Source organism: Scyliorhinus torazame, chromosome 22, assembly GCF_047496885.1.
Source record: "Scyliorhinus torazame isolate Kashiwa2021f chromosome 22, sScyTor2.1, whole genome shotgun sequence".
NCBI lineage: Eukaryota > Metazoa > Chordata > Chondrichthyes > Carcharhiniformes > Scyliorhinidae > Scyliorhinus > Scyliorhinus torazame.
In genome coordinates, this window is record NC_092728.1 from 13,979,246 (window position 1) to 14,001,002 (window position 21,757).

At 54.5% G+C, this 21,757-nt stretch overlaps 1 protein-coding gene across 1 annotated transcript in view; it reads left to right on the forward strand.

The window, feature by feature from the left end:
* Nucleotides 1–21,757, forward strand: part of cacna1fb (calcium channel, voltage-dependent, L type, alpha 1F subunit) — a 224,520-nt gene that overhangs the window by 169,243 nt on the left and 33,520 nt on the right. Inside the window, exons 30-35 of the mRNA XM_072489013.1 lie at nt 6,534–6,617; nt 10,455–10,475; nt 11,941–12,069; nt 18,039–18,104; nt 18,448–18,539; nt 18,986–19,145. Of these exons, the coding sequence (XP_072345114.1) occupies nt 6,534–6,617; nt 10,455–10,475; nt 11,941–12,069; nt 18,039–18,104; nt 18,448–18,539; nt 18,986–19,145 (552 nt within the window). The remainder of the gene's footprint in view (nt 1–6,533; nt 6,618–10,454; nt 10,476–11,940; nt 12,070–18,038; nt 18,105–18,447; nt 18,540–18,985; nt 19,146–21,757) is intronic.

Consider the following 21,757-nt stretch of genomic DNA (forward strand, 5'->3'; position numbering starts at 1 on the left):
CTGCGGTGTTGTGTGTGTTGATTGGTCCCGCTGTGTGTCCATCAGTGTGTGTGTATCTGCACCATGATGTACTGGTGTATATTATGACGAGACAGACAGAGAGAGACAGACAGACAGACAGAGATAGACAGAGAAAGACAGAGAGAGAGACAGAGGGAGACAGATAGACATTGAGACAGACATTGAGACAGACATTGAGAGACAGAGACAGGGAGGCAGAGAGAGACAGAGAGACATTGAGAGAGAGAGAGAGAGACAGAGAGAGAGGAACAGAGAGAGAGACAGAGATAGAGACACAGATGTCATGTTCTGTAGACTCGCCAATGTGAATGATGAGCTCCAGAATATGTCGTGTAAAATAATTTATTGTCGAACAACTGCGTGATACGATAACTAGGATAAATTAAATAATAAATGATCAACACTAAACAACTATTGTGGAACCGCTGCAAACACGTCTATCTCCCAGCACAACCTACTCCCAACTTCCAGAACACAAGCTCACGTGATGGGTTTACAATGCCACCTAGTGGTCGGAGGTCATGCATAACTTTATGTACAAACTTGCCTTATTCATATCATCACAACTGCCACAGAGAGGAGAGAGAAAGATGTAGAGAGAGACAGAGACAAAGCTAGAGAGACGGAGAGAGAGAGATAGAGCAAGAGAGAAAGACAGAGCGAGAGAAACAGAGAGGAGAGAGACAGAGACACAGAGAGGGAGATAAGAGAGAGACAAAGAGGAGAGAGAGACACACACACTGAGACAGAGAGAGAGAGACAGATACAGTGCGAGCGACACAGAGAGAGACAGACCGAGAGAGAGACAAAGGGCGCAATCTATCGGCTGCATTCCATCAGACTCGGAGCGCGGCATAGCCGGTAGATGCGGGAGAGGAACCCGTGGAATTCCCAACAGCTAGTCCGCCTCGTGGGATCTACCCAGGTCTCGATGAGAATCCCGTCCACCAAACCTTGCACGCCTTAGCCCCGATCGCTGACCCCCGTATGGTGATATGCCTATGCACAGTTTTGTATATAGTTATCGATCAATGCAAATAGTTATCGATACGACCCCCAACCAGCTGGTGGCAATCGAGACCGTGTGACTGGAGAGATCCGGCAGTTGGTAGTAAGTCGTACTGGAGGACAGTCGCAGTCAAAGTAGCCCCAGGGGAATTCGCTGAATTAATTAATTTTGTTACCGTTTGTATTATGGTTTGTTAGTTATCTTTCCATGTGTTCATCTTGTGAATAAATGATCTAACGAATCAAAGAACTAGATATTTTGTGCGCAACTGTACTCTGGCCACAACACAGAACATAACACCCGAAATCATCCGGCTCCTGGTATCTGTTCGTTACTGGTCCAAACAAATGGAGACCAGGTGGAAACGCCGGGGTGGGGGGGGTTCCCAGGCTATCAGAGACCCTGGGTGGACAGGGTGGGTGGCCTCCTGCCCTGGCCCCCCACCTTGCAGTGCCAAGGCACCTGGGTGGCATTGCAAAGCCAGCCGCAGCACCCAAGGGTGGCACGGATGTCAGTCAGGGTCTAAATGGAGTCATGTCCATGAAAGGAGCGGTGAGGTGAAGGACGGGTATAAAGGGGCCTCTGGAAGGTGGGGGGGGGGTACGATGTATGGCGGGGGTCCTGGAAGAGGCCAGGAGGGGCCTGAAAGGGGACGTGGATAGGCCTGAATAGGAGGGGCCCTCGATGACCCCATAGCGGGGTGTCCTCACATGGAGGGGGGGGGTAATGCCCATGGCGGGTGGGGGTGTGTGGGGGACCCTCAAGAGGTCGGGGAACCCTTCCAAAACGGGGGCCCATTCACTGAGGAGCCGGACTGCTCAGCGGGTTCAGCTCCAGAGGGACGGAAATCATTCCAGCGGTGGCTCTGATCGGCAACATATTCCCCAGGACCCCAAAACAGGGAATAAGTGAGGTTACATAGCGGTGGGTTGTCAGGACTGGAAGAGGTTCCAGAGATAGGGAGGGTTGTCAGGACTGGAGGAGGTTACAGAGATAGGGAGGGTTGTCAGGACTGGAGGAGGTTACAGAGATAGGGAGGGTTGTAGGGGCTGGAGGAGGCTACAGAGATAGGGAGGGTTGTAGGGGCTGGAGGAGGCTACAGAAATAGGGAGGGTTGTAGGGGCTGGAGGAGGTTACAGGGATAGGGAGGGTTGTAGGGGCTGGAGGAGGCTACAGAAATAGGGAGGGTGTAGGGGCTGGAGGAGGTTACAGGGATAGGGAGGGTTGTAGAGAGGAGGGTACATAGATAGAGAGGGTTGTAGGGGCTGGAGGAGGTTACAGAGATAGGGAGGGTTATCAGGGCTGGAGGAGGTTACAGAGATAGGGAGGGTTGTTGGGGCTGGAGGAGGTTACAGAGATCGGGAGGGTTGTAGCGGTTGTCGGAGGTTACAGAGATAGGGAGGGTTGTAGGGGTTGTCAGAGGTTACAGAGATAGGGAGGGTTGTAGGGTCAGGAGGAGGTTACAGAGATAGGGAGGGTTGTAGGGGTGGAGGAGGTTACAGAGATAGGGAGGGTTATCAGGGCTGGAGGAGGTTACAGAGATAGGGAGGGTTGTTGGGGCTGGAGGAGGTTACAGAGATCGGGAGGGTTGTAGCGGTTGTCGGAGGTTACAGAGATAGGGAGGGTTGTAGGGGTTGTCGGAGGTTACAGAGATAGGAAGGGTTGTAGGGTCAGGAGGAGGTTACAGAGATAGGGAGGGTTGTAGGGGTGGAGGAGGTTACAGAGATGGGGGGGTGGAGGAGGTGACAGACATAGGGAGGGTGTAAGGGCTGGAGGAGGTTACAGAGATAGGGAGGGTTGTAGGAGTTGTCGGAGGTTACAGAGATAGGGAGGGTGTAGGGGCTGGAGGAGGTTATAGAGATACGGAGGGGTGTAGGGATGGAGGAGATTACAGAGATAGGGAGGGTTGTCGGGGCTGGAGGAGGTTACAGAGATAGGGAGGGTTGTAGGGGCTGGGGGAGATTACAGAGACAGGGAGGGTTCTAGGGGCTGGAGGAGGTTACAGAGATAGGGAGGCTTGTAGGGGCTGGGGGAGATTACAGAGATAGGGAGGGGTGGAGGAGTGGAGGAGTCTACAGAGATAGGGAGGGTTGTCGGGGCTGGAGGAGGTTACAGGGATAGGGAGGGTTGTCAGGGCTGGAGGAGGTTACAGAGATAGGGAGGGTTGTCGGGGTTGGAGGAGGTTACAGAGATAGGGAGGGTTGTAGGGGCTGGAGGAGGTTACAGAGATAGGGAGGGTTGTCGGGGCTGGAGGAGGTTACAGAGATAGGGAGGGTTGTAGGGGCTGGAGGAGGTTACAGAGATAGGGAGGGTTGTAGGGGCCGGAGGAGGTTACAGAGATAGGGAGGGTTGTAGGGGCTGGAGGAGGTTACAGAGATAGGGAGGGTTGTCGGGGCTGGAGGAGTTTACAGAGATAGGGAGGGTTGTTGGGGCTGGAGGAGGTTACAGAGATAGGGAGGGTTGTAGGGGCTGGAGGAGGTTACAGAGATAGGGAGGGTTGTAGGGGCCGGAGGAGGTTACAGAGATAGGGAGGGTTGTAGGGGCTGGAGGAGGTTACAGAGATAGGGAGGGTTGTCGGGGCTGGAGGAGTTTACAGAGATAGGGAGGGTTGTCGGGGCTGGAGGAGGTTACAGAGATAGGGAGGGTTGTCGGGGCTGGAGGAGTTTACAGAGATAGGGAGGGTTGTCGGGGCTGGAGGAGGTTACAGAGATAGGGAGGGTTGTCGGGGCTGGAGGAGGTTACAGAGATAGGGAGGGTTGTAGGGGCTGGAGGAGGTTACAGAGATAGGGATGGTTGTCGTGGCTGGGGGAGGTTACAGAGATAGGGAGGGTTGTCGGGGCTGGAGGAGGTTACAGAGATAGGGAGGGTTGTCGGGGCTGGAGGAGTTTACAGAGATAGGGAGGGTTGTCGGGGCTGGAGGAGGTTACAGAGATAGGGAGGGTTGTCGGGGCTGGAGGCGGTTACAGAGATAGGGAGGGGGTGTAGGGGCTGGAGGCGGTTACAGAGAGAGGGAGGGTAGTCGGGGCTGGAGGAGGTTACAGAGATAGGGAGTGTTGTAGGGGCTGGAGGAGGTTACAGAGATAGGGAGGGTAGTCGGGGCTGGAGGAGGTTACAGAGATAGGGAGGGTGTAGGGGCTGGAGGAGGTTACAGAGATAGGGAGGGTTGTAGGGGCTGGAGGAGGTTACAGAGATAGGGAGGGTAGTCCGGGCTGGAGGAGGTTACAGAGATAGGGAGGGTGTAGGGGCTGGAGGAGGTTACAGAGATAGGGAGTGTTGTAGGGGCTGGAGGAGGTTACAGAGATAGGGAGGGTAGTCGGGGCCGGAGGAGGTTACAGAGATAGGGAGGGTTGTCGGAGCTGGAGGAGGTTACAGAGATAGGGAGGGGTGTAGGGGCTGGAGGAGGTTACAGAGACAGGGAGGGTTGTAGGGGCTGGAGGAGGTTACAGAGATAGGGAGGGTAGTCGGGGCTGGAGGAGGTGACAGAGATAGGGAGGGTAGTCGGGGCTGGAGGAGGTTACAGAGATAGGGAGGGTTGTCGCGGCTGGAGGAGGTTACAGAGATAGGGAGGGTTGTCGGGGCTGGAGGAGGTTACAGAGATTGGGAGGGTTGTAGGGGCCGGAGGAGGTTACAGAGATAGGGAGGGTAGTCGGGGCCGGAGGAGGTTACAGAGATAGGGAGGGTTGTCGGGGCTGGAGGAGGTTACAGAGATAGGGAGGGTAGTCGGGGCTGGAGGAGGTTACAGAGATAGGGAGGGTAGTCGGGGCTGGAGGAGGTTACAGAGATAGGGAGGGTAGTCGGGGCTGGAGGAGGTTACAGAGATAGGGAGGGTAGTCGGGGCTGGAGGAGGTTACAGAGATAGGGAGGGTTGTAGGGGCTGGAGGAGGTTACAGAGATAGGGAGGGTTGTAGGGGCTGGAGGAGGTTACAGAGATAGGGAGGGTTGTAGGGGCTGGAGGAGGTTACAGAGATAGGGAGGGTTGTAGGGGCTGGAGGAGGTTACAGAGATAGGGAGGGTAGTCGGGGCTGGAGGAGGTTACAGAGATAGGGAGGGTAGTCGGGGCTGGAGGAGGTTACAGAGATAGGGAGGGGTGTAGGGCTGGAGGAGGTTACAGAGATAGGGAGGGGTGTAGGGCTGGAGGAGGTTACAGAGATAGGGAGGGTTGTAGGGGTTGGAGGAGGTTACAGAGATAGGGAGGGTTGTAGAGGCTGGAGGTGGTTACAGAGATAGGGAGGGTTGTCGGGGCTGGAGGAGGTTACAGAGATAGGGAGGGTTGTCGGGGCTGGAGGAGGTTACAGAGAGAGGGAGGGTTGTCGGGGCTGGAGGAGGTTACAGAGATAGGGAGGGTAGTCGGGGCTGGAGGAGGTTACAGAGATAGGGAGGGTTGTAGGGGCTGGAGGAGGTTACAGAGATAGGGAGGGTAGTCGGGGCTGGAGGAGGTTACAGAGATAGGGAGGGTAGTCGGGGCTGGAGGAGGTTACAGAGATAGGGAGGGTAGTCGGGGCTGGAGGAGGTTACAGAGATAGGGAGGGTTGTCGGGGCAGGAGGAGGTTACAGAGATAGGGAGGGTTGTCGGGGCTGGAGGAGGTTACAGAGATAGGGACGGTTGTAGGGGCTGGAGGAGGTTACAGAGATAGGGAGGGTAGTCGGGGCTGGAGGAGGTTACAGAGATAGGGAGGGTTGTCGAGGCTGGAGGAGGTTACAGAGATAGGGAGGGTTGTTGAGGCTGGAGGAGGTTACAGAGATAGGGAGGGTAGTCGGGGCTGGAGGAGATTACAGAGATAGGGAGGGTAGTCGGGGCTGGAGGAGGTTACAGAGATAGGGAGGGTTGGGACATGGCGGGCTTTTGGGACATTCCAATGTGATCTTTGTTGTTCTGGGCGATCGTATGAGAGAGAATTCAGACAAGTTGTTTTCGAAATTGATAAATTTGTCTCTCTCTCACATGCCCTCCCTCTCCCTCCGCCCCTTCCTCCACTATCTCCCTTCCCTTCTCTCCCCTCTCAATCTCCCCCCTCCATCTCCCACTCTCACCCCCCTCCCGTCGTCCACACTGTCCCCATCTCTCTCCTTCTCCCCCCCTTCCCCTCCCCGTCCCCCTCCTTGTACACCCCCTCTCTCCCTTCCCCTCCCTCTCTCCCCACTAACCATCGCCCCCTTTCTCCCTCTATCGCTCCTCTCCACATCCCCTCTTTCTCGCCCCTTCCACCTTCACCCTCTGACCCTTCCTCCCCTCTCAATTTCCCCCACTCTCTTTACCCCCCATCTCTCTCCTCTCCATCTCCCCTCCCCCCTCCCTCCCTCTTCCCCTCCCTCCCTCTTCCACTCCCTCCTCCCTCCCTCTTCCCCTCCCTCCTCCCTCGCCGCACTCTCCGCCTCTCCCACCCACCTCTTCTTCCCACCCTTCTGCCTCCCACCTCCTCTCTTGCCCCTCCTTCACCCTCTCCGTCTCCTCTCTTTTCCTCTTCCCTCTTGTTCTCTCTGTTTCCTCCGCCATTATGTGCAGCATTATTTCTGTGATGCCTGGAACACGTTCGATGCGTTGATCGTTGTTGGGAGCTTGATGGACATCGCGGTGACGGAGATTAACGTGAGTCTCCTCCAGAAATACCCCCCCCATCAAACCCGGAACACCCCATACCAACAACTCGACCCTCGTCTGTAACTCACTCCCGGGTATCTGTTATTCTATTTCTAAAGCCCCCGAACTCCTCGCTGAGATTCCAGTCCGTAACTCACTCCCGGGTATCTGTTATTCTATATATAAACCACTCCGAACCCCTCGATTAGATTCCAGTTTGTAACTCACTCCCGGGTATCTGTTATTCTATATATAAACCACCCCGAACCCCTCGATTAGATTCCAGTTTGTAACTCACTCCCGGGCATCTGTTATTCTATATATAAACCCCCCGAACCCCTTGATTAGATTCCAGTCTGTAACTCACTCCCGGGCATCTGTTATTCTATATATAAACCCCCCGAACCCCTCGATTAGATTCCAGTCTGTAACTCACTCCCGGGTATCTATGATTCGATACATAAACCACCCCGAACCCATCGATTAGATTCCAGTCTGTAACTCACTCCCGGGTATCTGTTATTCTATATATAAACCACCCCGAACCCCTCGATTAGATTCCAGTGTGTAACTCACTCCCGGGTATCTGTTATTCTATATATAAACCACCCCGAACCCTTCGATTAGATTCCAGTCTGTAACTCACTCCCGGGTATCTGTTATTCTATATATAAACTACTCTAAACCCCTCGATTAGATTCCAGTCTGTAACTCACTCCCGGGTATCTGTTATTCTATATATAAACCACCCCGAACCCCTCGATTAGATTCCAGTGTGTAACTCACTCCCGGGTATCTGTTATTCTATATATAAACCACCCCGAACCCTTCGATTAGATTCCAGTCTGTAACTCACTCCCGGGTATCTGTAATTCTATATATAAACCACCCCGAACCCCTCGATTAGATTCCAGTCTGTAACTCACTCCCGGGTATCTGTTATTCTATATATAAACCACCCCGAACCCCTCGATTAGATTCCAGTCTGTAACTCACTCCCGGGTATCTGTTATTCTATATATAAACCACCCCGAACCCCTCGATTAGATTCCAGTCTGTAACTCACTCCCGGGTATCTGTTACTCTATATATAATGATGTGGAGGTGCCGGCGTTGGACTGGGGTGAGCACAGTACGAAGTCTTACAACACCAGGTTAAAGTCCAACAGGTTCGTTTCGATGTCACTAGCTTTCGGAGCGCTGCTCCTTCCTCAGGTGAATGAAGAGGTATGTTCCAGAAACACATATATAGACAAATTCAAAGACGCCAGACAATGCTCGGAATGCGAGCATTAGCAGGTGATTAAATCTTTACAGATCCAGAGATGGGGTAACCCCAGGTTAAAGAGGTGTGAATTGTACCAAGCCAGGACAGTTGGCAGGATTTCGCAGGCCAGATGGTGGGGGATGAATGTAATGCGACATGAATCCCAGGTCCCGGTTGAGGCGGCATTCATGTGTGCGGAACTTGGCTATAAGTTTCTGCTCGGCGATTCTGCGTTGTCGCGGGTCCTGAAGGCCGCCTTGGAGAACGCTTACCCGGAGATCAGAGGCTGAATGCCCTTGACTGCTGAAGTGTTCCCCGACTGGAAGGGAACATTCCTGCCTGGTGATTGTTGCGCGATGTCCGTTCGTTCGTTGTCGCAGCGTCTGCATGGTCTCGCCAATGTACCACGCTTCGGGACATCCTTTCCTGACACCACACAACCCTGTCATGGCAATCTCTGCAAGACGTGCCAGATCATCGACATGGATACCACTATTACACGTGAGAACACCACCCACCAGGTACGCGGTACATACTCGTGCGACTTGGCCAACGTTGTCTACCTCATACGCTGCAGGAAAGGATGTCCCGAAGCGTGGTACATTGGCGAGACCATGCAGACGCTGCGACAACGAATGAACGGACATCGCGCAACAATCACCAGGCAGGAATGTTCCCTTCCAGTCGGGGAACACTTCAGCAGTCAAGGGCATTCAGCCTCTGATCTCCGGGTAAGCGTTCTCCAAGGCGGCCTTCAGGACCCGCGACAACGCAGAATCGCCGAGCAGAAACTTATAGCCAAGTTCCGCACACATGAGTGCGGCCTCAACCGGGACCTGGGATTCATGTCGCATTACATTCATCCCCCACCATCTGGCCTGCGAAATCCTGCCAACTGTCCTGGCTTGGTACAATTCACACCTCTTTAACCTGGGGTTACCCCATCTCTGGATCTGTAAAGATTTAATCGCCTGCTAATGCTCGCATTCCAAGCATTGTTTGGCATCTTTGAATTTGTCTATATATGTGTTTCTGGAACAGACCTCTTCATTCACCTGAGGAAGGAGCAGCGCTCCGAAAATTAGTGACATCGAAACAAACCTGTTGGACTTTAACCTGGTGTTGTAAGACTTCGTACTGTACTCTATATATAAACCACCCTGAATCCCTCGATTAGATTCCAGTCTGTAACTCCCTCCCGGGTATCTGTTATTCTGTATATAAACCACCACGAACCCCTCGATTAGATTCCAGTCTGTAACTCACTCCCGGGTATCTGTTATTCTATATATAAACCACCACGAACCCCTCGATTAGATTCCAGTCTGTAACTCACTCCCGGGTATCTGTTATTCTATATATAAACCACCACGAACCCCTCGATTAGATTCCAGTCTGTAACTCACTCCCGGGTATCTGTTATTCTATATATAAACCACCCCAAACCCCTCGATTAGATTCCAGTCTGTAACTCACTCCCGGGTATCTGTTATTCTATATATAAACCACCTCGAACCCCTCGATTAGATTCCAGTCTGTAACTCACTCCCGGGTATCTGTTATTCTATATATAAACCACCCCGAACCCCTCGATTAGATTCCAGTCTGTAACTCACTCCCGGGTATCTGTTATTCTATATATAAACTACTCTAAACCCCTCGATTAGATTCCAGTCTGTAACTCACTCCCGGGTATCTGTTATTCTATATATAAACTACTCTAAACCCCTCGATTAGATTCCAGTCTGTAACTCACTCCCGGGTATCTGTTATTCTATATATAAACCACCCCGAACCCCTCGATTAGATTCCAGTCTGTAACTCACTCCCGGGTATCTGTTATTCTATATATAAACCATCCTGAACCGCTCGATTAGATTCCAGTCTGTCACTCACTCCCGGGTATCTGTTATTCTATATATAAACCCCCCGAACCCCTCGATTAGATTCCAGTCTGTAACTCACTCCCAGGTATCTGTTATTCTATATATAAACCACCCCGAACCCCTCGATTAGATTCCAGTCTGTAACTCACTCCCGGGTATCTGTTATTCTATATCTAAACCACCCCGAACCCCTCGATTAGATTCCAGTCTGTAACTCACTCCCGGGTATCTGTTATTCCATATATAAACCACCCCGAACCCTCGATTAGATTCCAGTCAGTAACTCACTCCCGGGTATCTGTTATTCTATATATAAACCACCCCGAACCCCTCGATTAGATTCCAGTCAGTAACTCACTCCCGGTAATCTGCTATTCTATATGTAAACCACCCCGAACCCCTCGATTAGATTCCAGTCTGTAACTCACTCCCGGGTATCTGTTATTCTATATATAAACCACCCCGAACCCCTCGATTAGATTCCAGTCTGTAACTCACTCCCGGGTCTCTGTTATTCTCTGAGTTCTCTCTCTGTGAGTTGTGTGTTATTGGTGTCGTGCTAACGATTGCTGTTGTGTCTCATTGTTCCATCGTCCTGCGTTCAATTCATTGTTGTTGGCTTCACGTCTTTCTCGTTGTCACGTCTCCGGAACCTTCCGTCATTTCGTTTTTCATGTCTTCATGCTGTTCCAGAACGGTGGCAATCTGGGTGAGGTAATGTATCACGCTGCTGACCTCAGTGACTTTTCCCCCTCTCGCTTGCTCGGGATGGCGCAAAGCATCTCACGGCCAGTGGGGAGTTGTTTTATTTTGACGTTACGTAACGAACGCAGCAGCCAGTGGAAGCGCAGCAAGATCCCAGGCACTGTGACTAATCTGTTTTACAATGCTGTTGCATCCGGGATCGATGTGGGCCCAGGACAGGGGGCTCAGTCAGCACCGACTCAGCATCAACCCCCGACTGACACTACTCCATCCGAAAGCAGCTCCGAGACGTCTTTTACACCCATCTCAGCACTGACCCTCCGACAGTGCGGCGCTCCCTCAGCACTGACCCTCCGACAGTGCGGCGCTCCCTCAGCACTGACCCTCCGACAGTGCGGCACTCCCTCAGCACTGACCCTCCGACAGTGCGGCGCTCCCTCAGCACTGACCCTCCGACAGTGCGGCGCTCCCTCAGCACTGACCCTCCGACAGTGCGGCGCTCCCTCAGCACTGACCCTCCGACAGTGCGGCGCTCCCTCAGCACTGATCCTCCGACAGTGCGGCGCTCCCTCAGCACCGACCCTCCGACAGTGCGGCGCTCCCTCAGCACTGACCCTCCGACAGTGCGGTGCTCCCTCAGCACTGATCCTCCGACAGTGCAGCGCTCCCTCAGCACTGACCCTCCGACAGTGCGGCGCTCCCTCAGCACCGACCCTCCGACAGTGCGGCGCTCCCTCAGCACTGACCCTCCGACAGTGCGGTGCTCCCTCAGCACTGACCCTCCGACAGTGCGGCGCTCCCTCAGTACTGACCCTCTGACAGTGCGGCGCTCCCTCAGCACTGACCCTCCCACAGTGCGGTGCTCCCTCAGCACTGACCCTCCGACAGTGCGGCGCTCCCTCAGTACTGACCCTCCAATAGTGCGGCGCTCCCTCAGCACTGACCCTCCGATACTGCAACACTCCCTCAGCACTGACCCTCCGACAGTGCGGCGCTGCCTCAGCACTGACCGTCCGACAGTGCGGCGCTCCCTCAGCACTGACCCTCCGACAGTGCGGCGCTCCCTCAGCACTGACTCTCCGACAGTGCGGCGCTCCCTCAGCACTGACCCTCCGACAGTGCGGCGCTCCCTCAGCACTGACCCTCCGACAGTGCGGCGCTCCCTCAGCACTGACCCTCCAACAGTGCGGCTCTCCCTCAGCACTGACCCTCCGACAGTGCGGCGCTCCCTCAGCCCTGACCCTCCGACAGTGCGGCGCTCCCTCAGCACTGACCCTCCGACAGTGCGGCGCTCCCTCAGCACTGACCCTCCGACAGTGCGGCGCTCCCTCAGCACTGACCCTCCGACAGTGCGGCGCTCCCTCAGCACTGACCCTCCGACAGTGCGGCGCTCCCTCAGCAGTGTCTCTCGCCGTCGATAATGTGCTCTCAATAATCAATCAGCTCAATGGTTCTCTGTTTCCCTTTATCCCAGAGCTCGGAAGACAGCTCCCGGATCTCTATCACGTTCTTCCGATTATTCCGGGTCATGCGTCTGGTGAAGCTACTGAGCAAGGGCGAAGGAATCAGGACCCTACTCTGGACTTTCATCAAATCATTTCAGGTTGGCATCGAGGGATATTTACTCTGAGTCCAATGTTTTGACCGCAGTTGATGGTATAACTGGGATTAACGTGACTGACGGCAACAATGCTCTCATCCACTCGCAAAGTCCTTTTGGGGCACGCAAGGTGCCCGTGTGGTCAGATACCCCCTCCGCTGTGAAACCCCAAGGGAAGGTCTGTGGGCGTCGCCTCAGAATCCCACCCAGATGATTGTCGCGTCAGAGTTTCTAAACTCCAGTCCCCAGAGTGCGATTATTAAAATAGTCTCTCACTTTCCGGCCTTCTATTCGCCCTTTGCGTTCCGAAATCTGGTCCACGTTTTCCAAACGATTCTCGTGAGCAGCGCTCGAGCCCCACTTTTACCGGGGAAACCAGTCCGGGAATTCACACCAACCCCTTTCAGAATCCCCGCCTTTCATTGTTTTTTTATCATTCTTCTAATCCCTGCCCGATGCCAGGTCCGAAACCCCCCATCCATCCTTCCCGGGACGAACCGATGAATCTCCCGAATCGGGGACCAAACCGAAGCTCCCACCTCGCCCCTGTGTCGCCTCCACTGCCCCCAGATCTTCAGCGTCGCCGCCACCACCGGGCTCGTGGTGTACCTTGTCGGCGAGAGCGGCAGCGGTGCCGTCGCCAGCGCCCTCAGGCTCGTGCCCACACAGGACGCCATCTCTAGCCTCTTCCACGCCGCCCCCTCTCCCTCCATTACCCACTTACAGATCATCGTCACATTGGCTGCCCAATAGTAGCCGCACAGATTCGGCAGCGCCAGCCCCCCCTGTCCCTGCCACGCTCCAGAAACACCCTCTTCACCCTCGGGGTCTTATTCGCCCCCACAAATCCCATGATGCTCCTGCTTACCCGTTTGGAAACGGCCTTGGTGACCATAATGGGAAGGCACTGGAACACAAAGAGAAACCTCGGGAGGACCGTCATTTTGACCGACTGCACCCTACCCGCTAGTGAGAGTGGCAGCATATCCCATCTTTTAAAATCCTCCTCCATCTGCTCCACCAACCGCGTCAAATTGAGCTTGTGCAGGGCCCCCCAAATCCTAGCCACTTGGATCCCCAGGTACCGAAAGCTCCTTTCCGCCCTCTTCAGTGGTAGCTCGTCTATCCCCCTTCCCTGGTCCCCTGAATACACCACAAAGAGCTCACTCTTCCCTACGTTGAGTTTATACCCCGAAAAGTCCCCAAACTCCCTAAGGATCCGCATGACCTCCGCCATCCCCTCCACTGGATCCGCCACATACAGCAACAGGTCATCAGCATACAGCGACACCCGATGCTCCTCTCCCCCACGGACCAGTCCCCTCCATTTCCTGGACTCCCTCAGTGCCATGGCCAGCGGCTCAATTGCCAGTGCAAACAACAAGGGGGATAAGGGACACGCCTGCCTCGTCCCCCGGTACAGCCAAAAGTACTCCGACCTCCGCCGGTTCGTAGCCACACTCGCCACCGGGGCTCGATATAGCAGTCTGGCCCAACTGATGAACCCCTCCCCGAACCCAAACCTCCGCAACACTTCCCAAAGATACTCCCACTCCACCCGATCAAAGGCCTTCTCCGTGTACATAGCTGCCACTACCTCCGCTTCTCCCTCCACCGAGGGCATCATAATCACATTGAGGAGCCTCCGCACATTAGTATTAAGCTGCCTACCCTTCACAAATCCCGACTGGTCCTCATGAATCACCCCCGGGACACAGTCCTCAATTCTCGTAGCCAGCACCTTCGCCAGCAACTTAGCGTCAACATTGAGGAGCGAGATCGGTCTATACAATCCACAGTGCAATGGATCCTTGTCCCGCCCTCCCTCGCCTTATTGAAAGTCCTCACTAGCAACGGGCCCAGCAGGTCCACGTATTTCCTGTAGAATTCAACCGGGAACCCATCCGGCCCCGGGGCCTTCCCCGCCTGCATGCTCCCCAATCCTTTAACCAGCTCCTCCAGCCCAATCGGCGCCCCCAAACCAGCCACCTCCTGCTCCTCCACCCTCGGGAACCTCAGCTGATCTAGGAATCGTCGCATCCCCTCCTCCCCCGCTGGGGGGTTCAGACCTGTACAGATCCCCATAGAAGTCCCTAAATACCTTGTTTATTCTCACCGCACTCCTCACCGTATTCCCCCTCTATCCCTAACTCCACTAATCTCCCCCGCTGCCTCCCTCTTACGAAGCTGATGTGCCAGCATCCGACTCGCCTTCTCCCCATACTCATACACCGCCCCCTGCGCTTTCCTCCACCGTGCCTCTGCTTTCCCCGTGGTCGACATGTCGAATTCCGTCTGGAGGTTCCGTCGCTCCCTAAGTAGCCCCTCCTCGGGGGCCTCTGCATACCTCCTGTCCACCCTTAAAATCTCCCCCACCAACCTCTCCCTCCCCTCTCTCTTCTCCCTGTGGGCCCTAATGGAGATTAGCTCTCCCCTGACCACCGCCTTCAACGCCTCCCAGACTACCCCCACCTGCACCTCCCCGTTGTCGTTGGCCTCCAAATAGCTTTCAATACACCCCCGCACACTCCTTCATCCGCCAACAGTCCCACATCCAGGCGCCACAGCGGGCGCTGGTCCCTCTCCTCCCCCAACTCCAGCTCCATCCAATGCGGGGCGTGGTCCGAGATGGCTATGGCCGAATATTCCGTTCCCTCCACTTTCGGGATTAGCGCCCTACTCAAAATGAAATGCCCCTCCAACACCGACGCCCACACTCTCCCACAGCCCCCACCTCAAATCCATTCACCCATCCCCACCCAGCACTCAAACCAAAAGAACATTCCCCAAACATAATAAACACAGTGAACACAGTAAACATCCCCCCACGACAAACCCTCAATTTGAGTCCAGCTTTTCAGTCTGGGTAAAGTTCCATGCTTCATCGGGCGTTTCAAAATAGTGGTGCCGGTCCTGGAACGTGACCCACAATCGCGCTGGCTGCAGGATCCCGAACTTCACCCCCTTCCGATGTAGCACCGCCTTAGCCCGGTTAAAACCAGCCCTCTTCTTGTCCATCTCCGCACTCCAGTCCTGGTGAATTCGGATCTCCGTGTTCTCCCACCTGCTGCTCCGCTCTTTCTTGGCCCATCTCAGGACACACTCTCTGTCCATAAAGCGGTTGAACCTCACTACTACAGCCCTCGGCGGCTCGTTGGCTTTGGGTCTCCTTGCCAGGACCCGATGAGCCCCATCCAGCTCCAGGGGCCTCGGGAAAGCTCCCGCGCCCATCAGCGAATTGAGCATCGTGCTCATATATGCCCCAGCATCGGGCCCCTCCACTCCTTCGGGGAGACCCAGAATCCGAAGATTCTTCCTCCTCGACCTATTCTCCAGGTCCTCAAATGTTTCCGCCCACCTCTTGTGCAGCGCCTCGTGCGCCTCCACCTTCACCGCCAGGCCCAAGATCTCACCCTCGTTCTCCGAGGCTTTTTGCCGCACCTCCCGGATCGCCGCCCCTTGGGCCTTCTGGGTCTCCACAAGCTTCTCAATCGCCGCCTTCATTGGCGCCAGCATTTCTGTCCTCAGCTTCTCAAAGCAGCGTTTAAGAAACTCCTGTTGCTCCTGCGACCACTGTGCCCACGCTGCTTGGTCTCCACCCGCCACCATCTTGCTTTTCCTCCCATGGCACTTTTCGCTGCACCAGGATCACTTTTTTAACCGCTCCACTCCTGGTCCAATCCATATAATGTCGGGGGAACTTGCTGTCGCCTTCCCACATTGGAAGCCGTCGAACAATTGCCGTTGGGGCCCCTCTGGAGAGCCCAAAAGTCCGTTCCCGGCGGGAACTGCCGAACGTGCGACCTATCTAGGCATAGCCACAACAGGAAGTCCCTGACTTTCATTGCTACACACACTCGGATATCCAGCCACTACAGTCTTCCAAAACACTTTAACATTTAGAATCATAGAATCATAGAAGTTTACAGCATGGAAACAGGCCCTTCGGCCCAACCAGTCCATGCCGCCCAGTTTTTACCATTAAGCTAGTCCCAGTTGTCCGCACTTGGCCCATAACCCTCTATACCCATCTTACCCATGTAACTATCTAAATGCTTTTTAAAAGACACAATTGTACCCGCCTCTACTACTACCTCTGGCAGCACATTCCAGACACTCACTACCCTCTGAGTGAAGAAATTGCCCCTCTGGGCCCTTCTGAATCTCTCCCCTCTCACCTTAAACCTATGCCTCTAGTTTTAGACTCCCCTACCTTTGGGAAAAGATGTTGACTATCTACCTTATCTATGCCCCTCATTATTTTATAGACCTCTATAAGATCACCCCTAAGCCTCCTACGCTCCAGGGAAAAAAGTCCCAGTCTATCCAGCCTCTCCTTATAACTCAAACCATCAAGTCCCGGTAACATCCTAGTAAATCTTTTCTGCACTCTTTCTAGTTTCATAATATCCTTTCTATAATAGGGTGACCAGAACTGCACACAGTATTCCAAGTGTGGCTGTACCAATGTCTTGTACAACTTCAACAAGACGTTTCACAGACAAGTGGAAAGACAATTTAAGCTTTAGGATTACTCTGGGAATCTTAAGTGTTACTTGAGAAAATTACTTTCTTATCAGCCAATTCCATTTCAGCTTCATCTGTTCTTTTTCAATTTACAGGTTTCTAGAACCAACCGCCCTTCAGTTTCCCTGGAGCTTGCTGTCTTGCACATTACTCCATTGTGCAGATTCTCTTGCATTGAGCAGAGCTGAGAGATATTTCCTGTCCAGCTATCTATCAGCAACTGCGGTTGCTTTCATTTTTTTAAAAACATGATCAAAAGAAAGCTTCTTGTTTTACCTTACAAGGGCCTGTAGTTTCTAAGCAACAGCTGCAAACCTCAGCAGATAAATCGATAAATACCTTTGTTTTCCTAACAGTATCTCTGTATCTAGCCCTGTGCTGTACCTGTCCTGGGTGTGTTTGATTGGGACAGTGCTGAGGGAGCTTTACTCTGTATCTAACTCCGTGCTGTACCTGTCCTGGGTGTGTTTGATTGGGACAGTGCTGAGGGAGCTTTACTCTGTATCTAATCCCATGCTGTACTTCTCCTGGGAGTGTTTGATGGGGATAGTGTAGAGGGAGCTTTACTCTGTATTTAACCCTGTGCTGTACCTGTCCTGGGAATGTTTGATGGGGACAGATTAGAGGGAGCTTTACTCTGTATCTAACCCCGTCCTATACCTGTCCTGGGAGTGTTTGATGAGGACAGTGTAGAGGGAGCTTTACTCTGTATCTAACCCTGTCCTATACCTGTCCTGGGTGTTTGACGGGGACAGTGTAGAGGGAGCTTTACTCTGTATCTAACCCTGTGCTGTACCTGTCCTGGGTGTTTGACGGGGACAGTGTAGAGGCAGCTTTACTCTGTATCTAACGCCGTGCTGTACCTGTCCTGGGTGTGTTTGACGGGGACAGTGTAGAGGGAGCTTTACTCTGTATCTAACCCCCTGAGTACTTGTCCTCAGATATAAACCAAAACTGGGAGATATTCTTTGAGATCATTAAGTTGTATGAACATGTTTTGCAGTGGATTGAATCACTCTCTCTCCCGCTCTCCCTTTTCTCTCCCTCTCTCCCTGTCTCTCTCCCTCTCTCTTTGGCTGTTCCTCTTTCTCTGAAACTTTCTCCCGTCTCTCTCTCATTCCGTCTCTCTACCCTGTCTCTTTCTCTTTCTCTCAACCCTGACTCTCTATCTCTCTCTCTCTCTCCATCTTGCTTTCTCCCTCTCCCCTTTTCTCTGTCTCACTCTTTGTCCCTCTCCCCCTTCTCTCTCTTCCTCCCTCCATCTCTCTTCTCCCACTGCCTATGCCACTCTCAATCACTCCTGCTGCCACTTTCTCCTACCCCCCCATCCTTCTCCCTCATTCATCGTCAATGCCTCGGCTCCCTCGCCCCTCTGTCTGTCTCTCTACCTCTATGTTTCTCTATTGTCCGCTCCTCGCTTTCCCTCAACCCATTTATTTTCACAGGCCCTGCCGTATGTCGCTCTCTTGATCGCCATGATTTTCTTCATCTATTCAGTCATCGGGATGCAGGTAAATGATGTGTTGTCGACAGCCTGCCATGAAAAAGGCCTCAGGCTCGGCCTAGCAAACATCACCAAAGCCATTAGCAATTCAGGCCTGGTCCTTAGCAACCAAGCCCCATTACCCTCGCAACCAGTAACCAAACCAATTACCGGGCTAATTCAATTCAGGCCCAGCATAGCAACCCATCACCAAACCCATATTAGGCCCTGGCAAATCAGGCCCAGCCCCTAGCAGCCAGTCACCAAACCCACTACCAGGCCAAGCGATTTTTGGGGCTCTCTTTTCTAGCGCAGCAGCCTAGGGGTCCTCATTCGATGCTCGCTGACGTTGACTCTCGTCTTGTTCCTAGACCTTCGGGAAAATCGCGATGCAGGACAACACGGAGATCAACATGAACAACAACTTTCAAACTTTCCCCCAGGCTGTGCTCCTTCTCTTCAGGTACTGAGGCGCATTGCGGGAGTGGAGGGAGGGGGGGAGGGGGGCTGTCGGGAAAGATAGTACTTGAGTTCCTGAGAAGGGGCTGCAGGAGTTCATTGGGCATGGGCTAGTTGGAGACGTGGATGATCCTGCGAGTGGGTGAGGGCGGGAAATATTTAATGTTCCCTATAGTGCCACCAGTGACGGGAGGCTGATATTACAGTGTGACACGATTACATAGCCTTTTCCCACTGTAAATGTGGAAATAGGCTGCCCCATCTATCTCTTGCTCTGCCAGAGGCACCGTGCGCCAAACTTTAACTGATGCCGTACCTCTCAGTGGAAGTGTGCGACAGCACTATTGGTGGTGGGAGGCCGCAATTACAGCGTGACCTGTTAACATGTGTCTTCTTTCCATTGCCATGCCTGACAGAGGCGGTAACTCTGGTCGTGTTTGGCTTCGACAGGTGTGCGACTGGAGAGGCCTGGCAGGAGATTATGCTGGCCAGCCTGCCGGGGAAAAGGTGCGACCCCGAGTCAGACTACGGCCCCGGAGAGGAATTCACGTGCGGCAGTAACTTTGCAATTGTCTACTTCATCAGTTTCTTCATGCTGTGTGCGTTCCTGGTAAGTGAGGAACCCGCGCAGCGTTCTCCCACCCATTGCATAATTTCAGACCGCGTTCCGGTGTCCTAACCCATCAGAAACGAGGTGTTGCAGGGTCAATGCTGAGGGAGCATCGCACTGTCGGAGGGTCAGTGCTGAGGGAGCGCCGCGCTGTCGGAGGGTCAGTGCTGAGGGAGCGCCGCACTGTCGGAGGGTCAGTGCTGAGGGAGCGCCGCACTGTCGGTGGGTCAGTGCTGAGGAAGAGCCGCACTGTCGGAGGGTCAGTGCTGAGGGAGCGCCGCACTGTCGGAGGGTCAGTGCTGAGGGAGCGCCGCACTGTCGGAGGGTCAGTGCTGAGGGAGCGCCGCACTGTCGGAGGGTCAGTACTGAGGGAGCACCGCACTGTCGGAGGGTCAGTGCTGAGGGAGCGCCGCACTGTCAGAGGGTCAGTGCTGAGGGAGCGCCGCACTGTCAGAGGGTCAGTGCTGAGGGAGCACCGCACTGTCGGTGGGTCAGTGCTGAGGAAGAGCCGCACTGTCGGAGGGTCAGTGCTGAGGGAGCGCCGCACTGTCAGAGGGTCTGTGCTGAGGGAGCGCCGCACTGTCGGAGGGTCAGTACTGAGGGAGCGCCGCACTGTCAGAGGGTCAGTACTGAGGGAGCGCCGCACTGTCAGAGGGTCTGTGCTGAGGGAGCGCCGCACTGTCGGAGGGTCAGTGCTGAGGGAGCGCCGCACTGTCGGAGGGTCAGTACTGAGGGAGCACCGCACTGTCGGAGGGTCAGTGCTGAGGGAGCGCCGCACTGTCAGAGGGTCAGTGCTGAGGGAGCGCCGCACTGTCAGAGGGTCAGTGCTGAGGGAGCGCCGCACTGTCGGAGGGTCAGTGCTGAGGGAGCGCCGCACTGTCGGAGGGTCAGTGCTGAGGGAGCGCCGCACTGTCGGAGGGTCAATGCTGAGGGAGCGCCGCACTGTCAGAGGGTCAGTGCTGAGGGAGCGCCGCACTGTGGGAGGGTCAGCGCTGAGGGAGCGCCGCACTGTCGGAGGGTCAGCGCTGAGGGAGCGCCGCACTGTCGGAGGGTCAGTGCTGAGGGAGCGCCGCACTGTCGGAGGGTCAGTGCTGAGGGAGCGCCGCACTGTCGGAGGGTCAGCGCTGAGGGAGCGCCACACTGTCGGAGGGTCAGTGCTGAGGGAGCGCCGCACTGTCGGAGGGTCAGTGCTGAGGGAGCGCCGCACTGTCGGAGGGTCAGTGCTGAGGGAGCGCCGCACTGTGGGAGGGTCAGTGCTGAGGGAGCGCCGCACTGTGGGAGGGTCAGTGCTGAGGGAGCGCCACACTGTGGGAGGGTCAGTGCTGAGGGAGCGCCGCACTGTGGGAGGGTCAGTGCTGAGGGAGCGCCGCACTGTCGGAGGGTCAGTGCTGAGGGAGCGCGGCACTGTCGGAGGGTCAGTGCTGAGGGAGCACGGCACTGTCGGAGGGTCAGTGCTGAGGGAGCGCCGCACTGTGGGAGGGTCAGTGCTGAGGGAGCGCCGCACTGTCGGAGGGCCAGTACTGAGGGAGCGCCGCACTGTCGGAGGGTCAGTGCTGAGGGAGCGCGGCACTGTCGGAGGGTCAGTGCTGAGGGAGCGCCGCACTGTCGGAGGGTCAGTGCTGAGGGAGCGTCGCACTGTCGGAGGGTCAGTGCTGAGGGAGCGCCGCACTGTCGGAGGGTCAGTGCTGAGGGAGCGCCGCACTGTCGATCCCAGTTGAAGTGTTGAACTGCAGATCCCTATCTGCTCTCTCTCGTGGATCATTAAGATAATATAGTGACTATTGGAATAAAGGTCTGGCAGTGGGAAAAGTCTGGTAGGAGAGGGGGGGGGGGCGGATTTTCAGCTGTATCCCACGGGCAATATTCAGGCCTCAGAAAACATCATTTAAAAATAAATGACGCTGAATCATTGATCAGATTGTTAACTGTGGGATGTTGCTGTGCGCCAATCTATCCGCCTGAATCACAATAGCAAACGCACTGCAGGGGGACAAAAATCACCTCACTGACCATCCCGAATCTTTCCAACTCTGGGACCTGTCTGCGCGACTGATACCCGGAACTGAGGCGGCAAGAGGCGTGTTCAGGCAGCTCTCCGGATCCTCCTGGGAAACATCTGTGAGGATTCCGAACCAGATCCCAACATCTGCGAGGATTCCGAACCAGATCCCAACATCTGTGAGGATCCCGGACAAGATCCCAAAATCTGTGAGGATTCCAAATCAGATCCCAACATCTGTGAGGATCCTGGACCAGGTCCCAACATCTGTCAGGATTCAGAACCAGATCCAAACATTTGTTAGGATCCCGGACCAGATCCCAACATTTGTCAGGATCCCGGACCAAATCCCAACATTTGTCAGGATCCCGGATCAGATCCCAACATTTGTCAGGATACCGGAACAGATCCCAACATTTGACAGGATCCCGAACCACATCCCAACATTTGTCAGGATCCCGGGCCAGATCCCAACATTTGTTCGGATACCGGAACAGATCCCAACATTTGTTCAGATCCCAGACCAGATCTCAACCTGTGTTACAATCCCGGACCAGATCCCAACATCTGTGAGGATCCTGGACCAGATCCCAACATCTGTGAGGATTCCGTG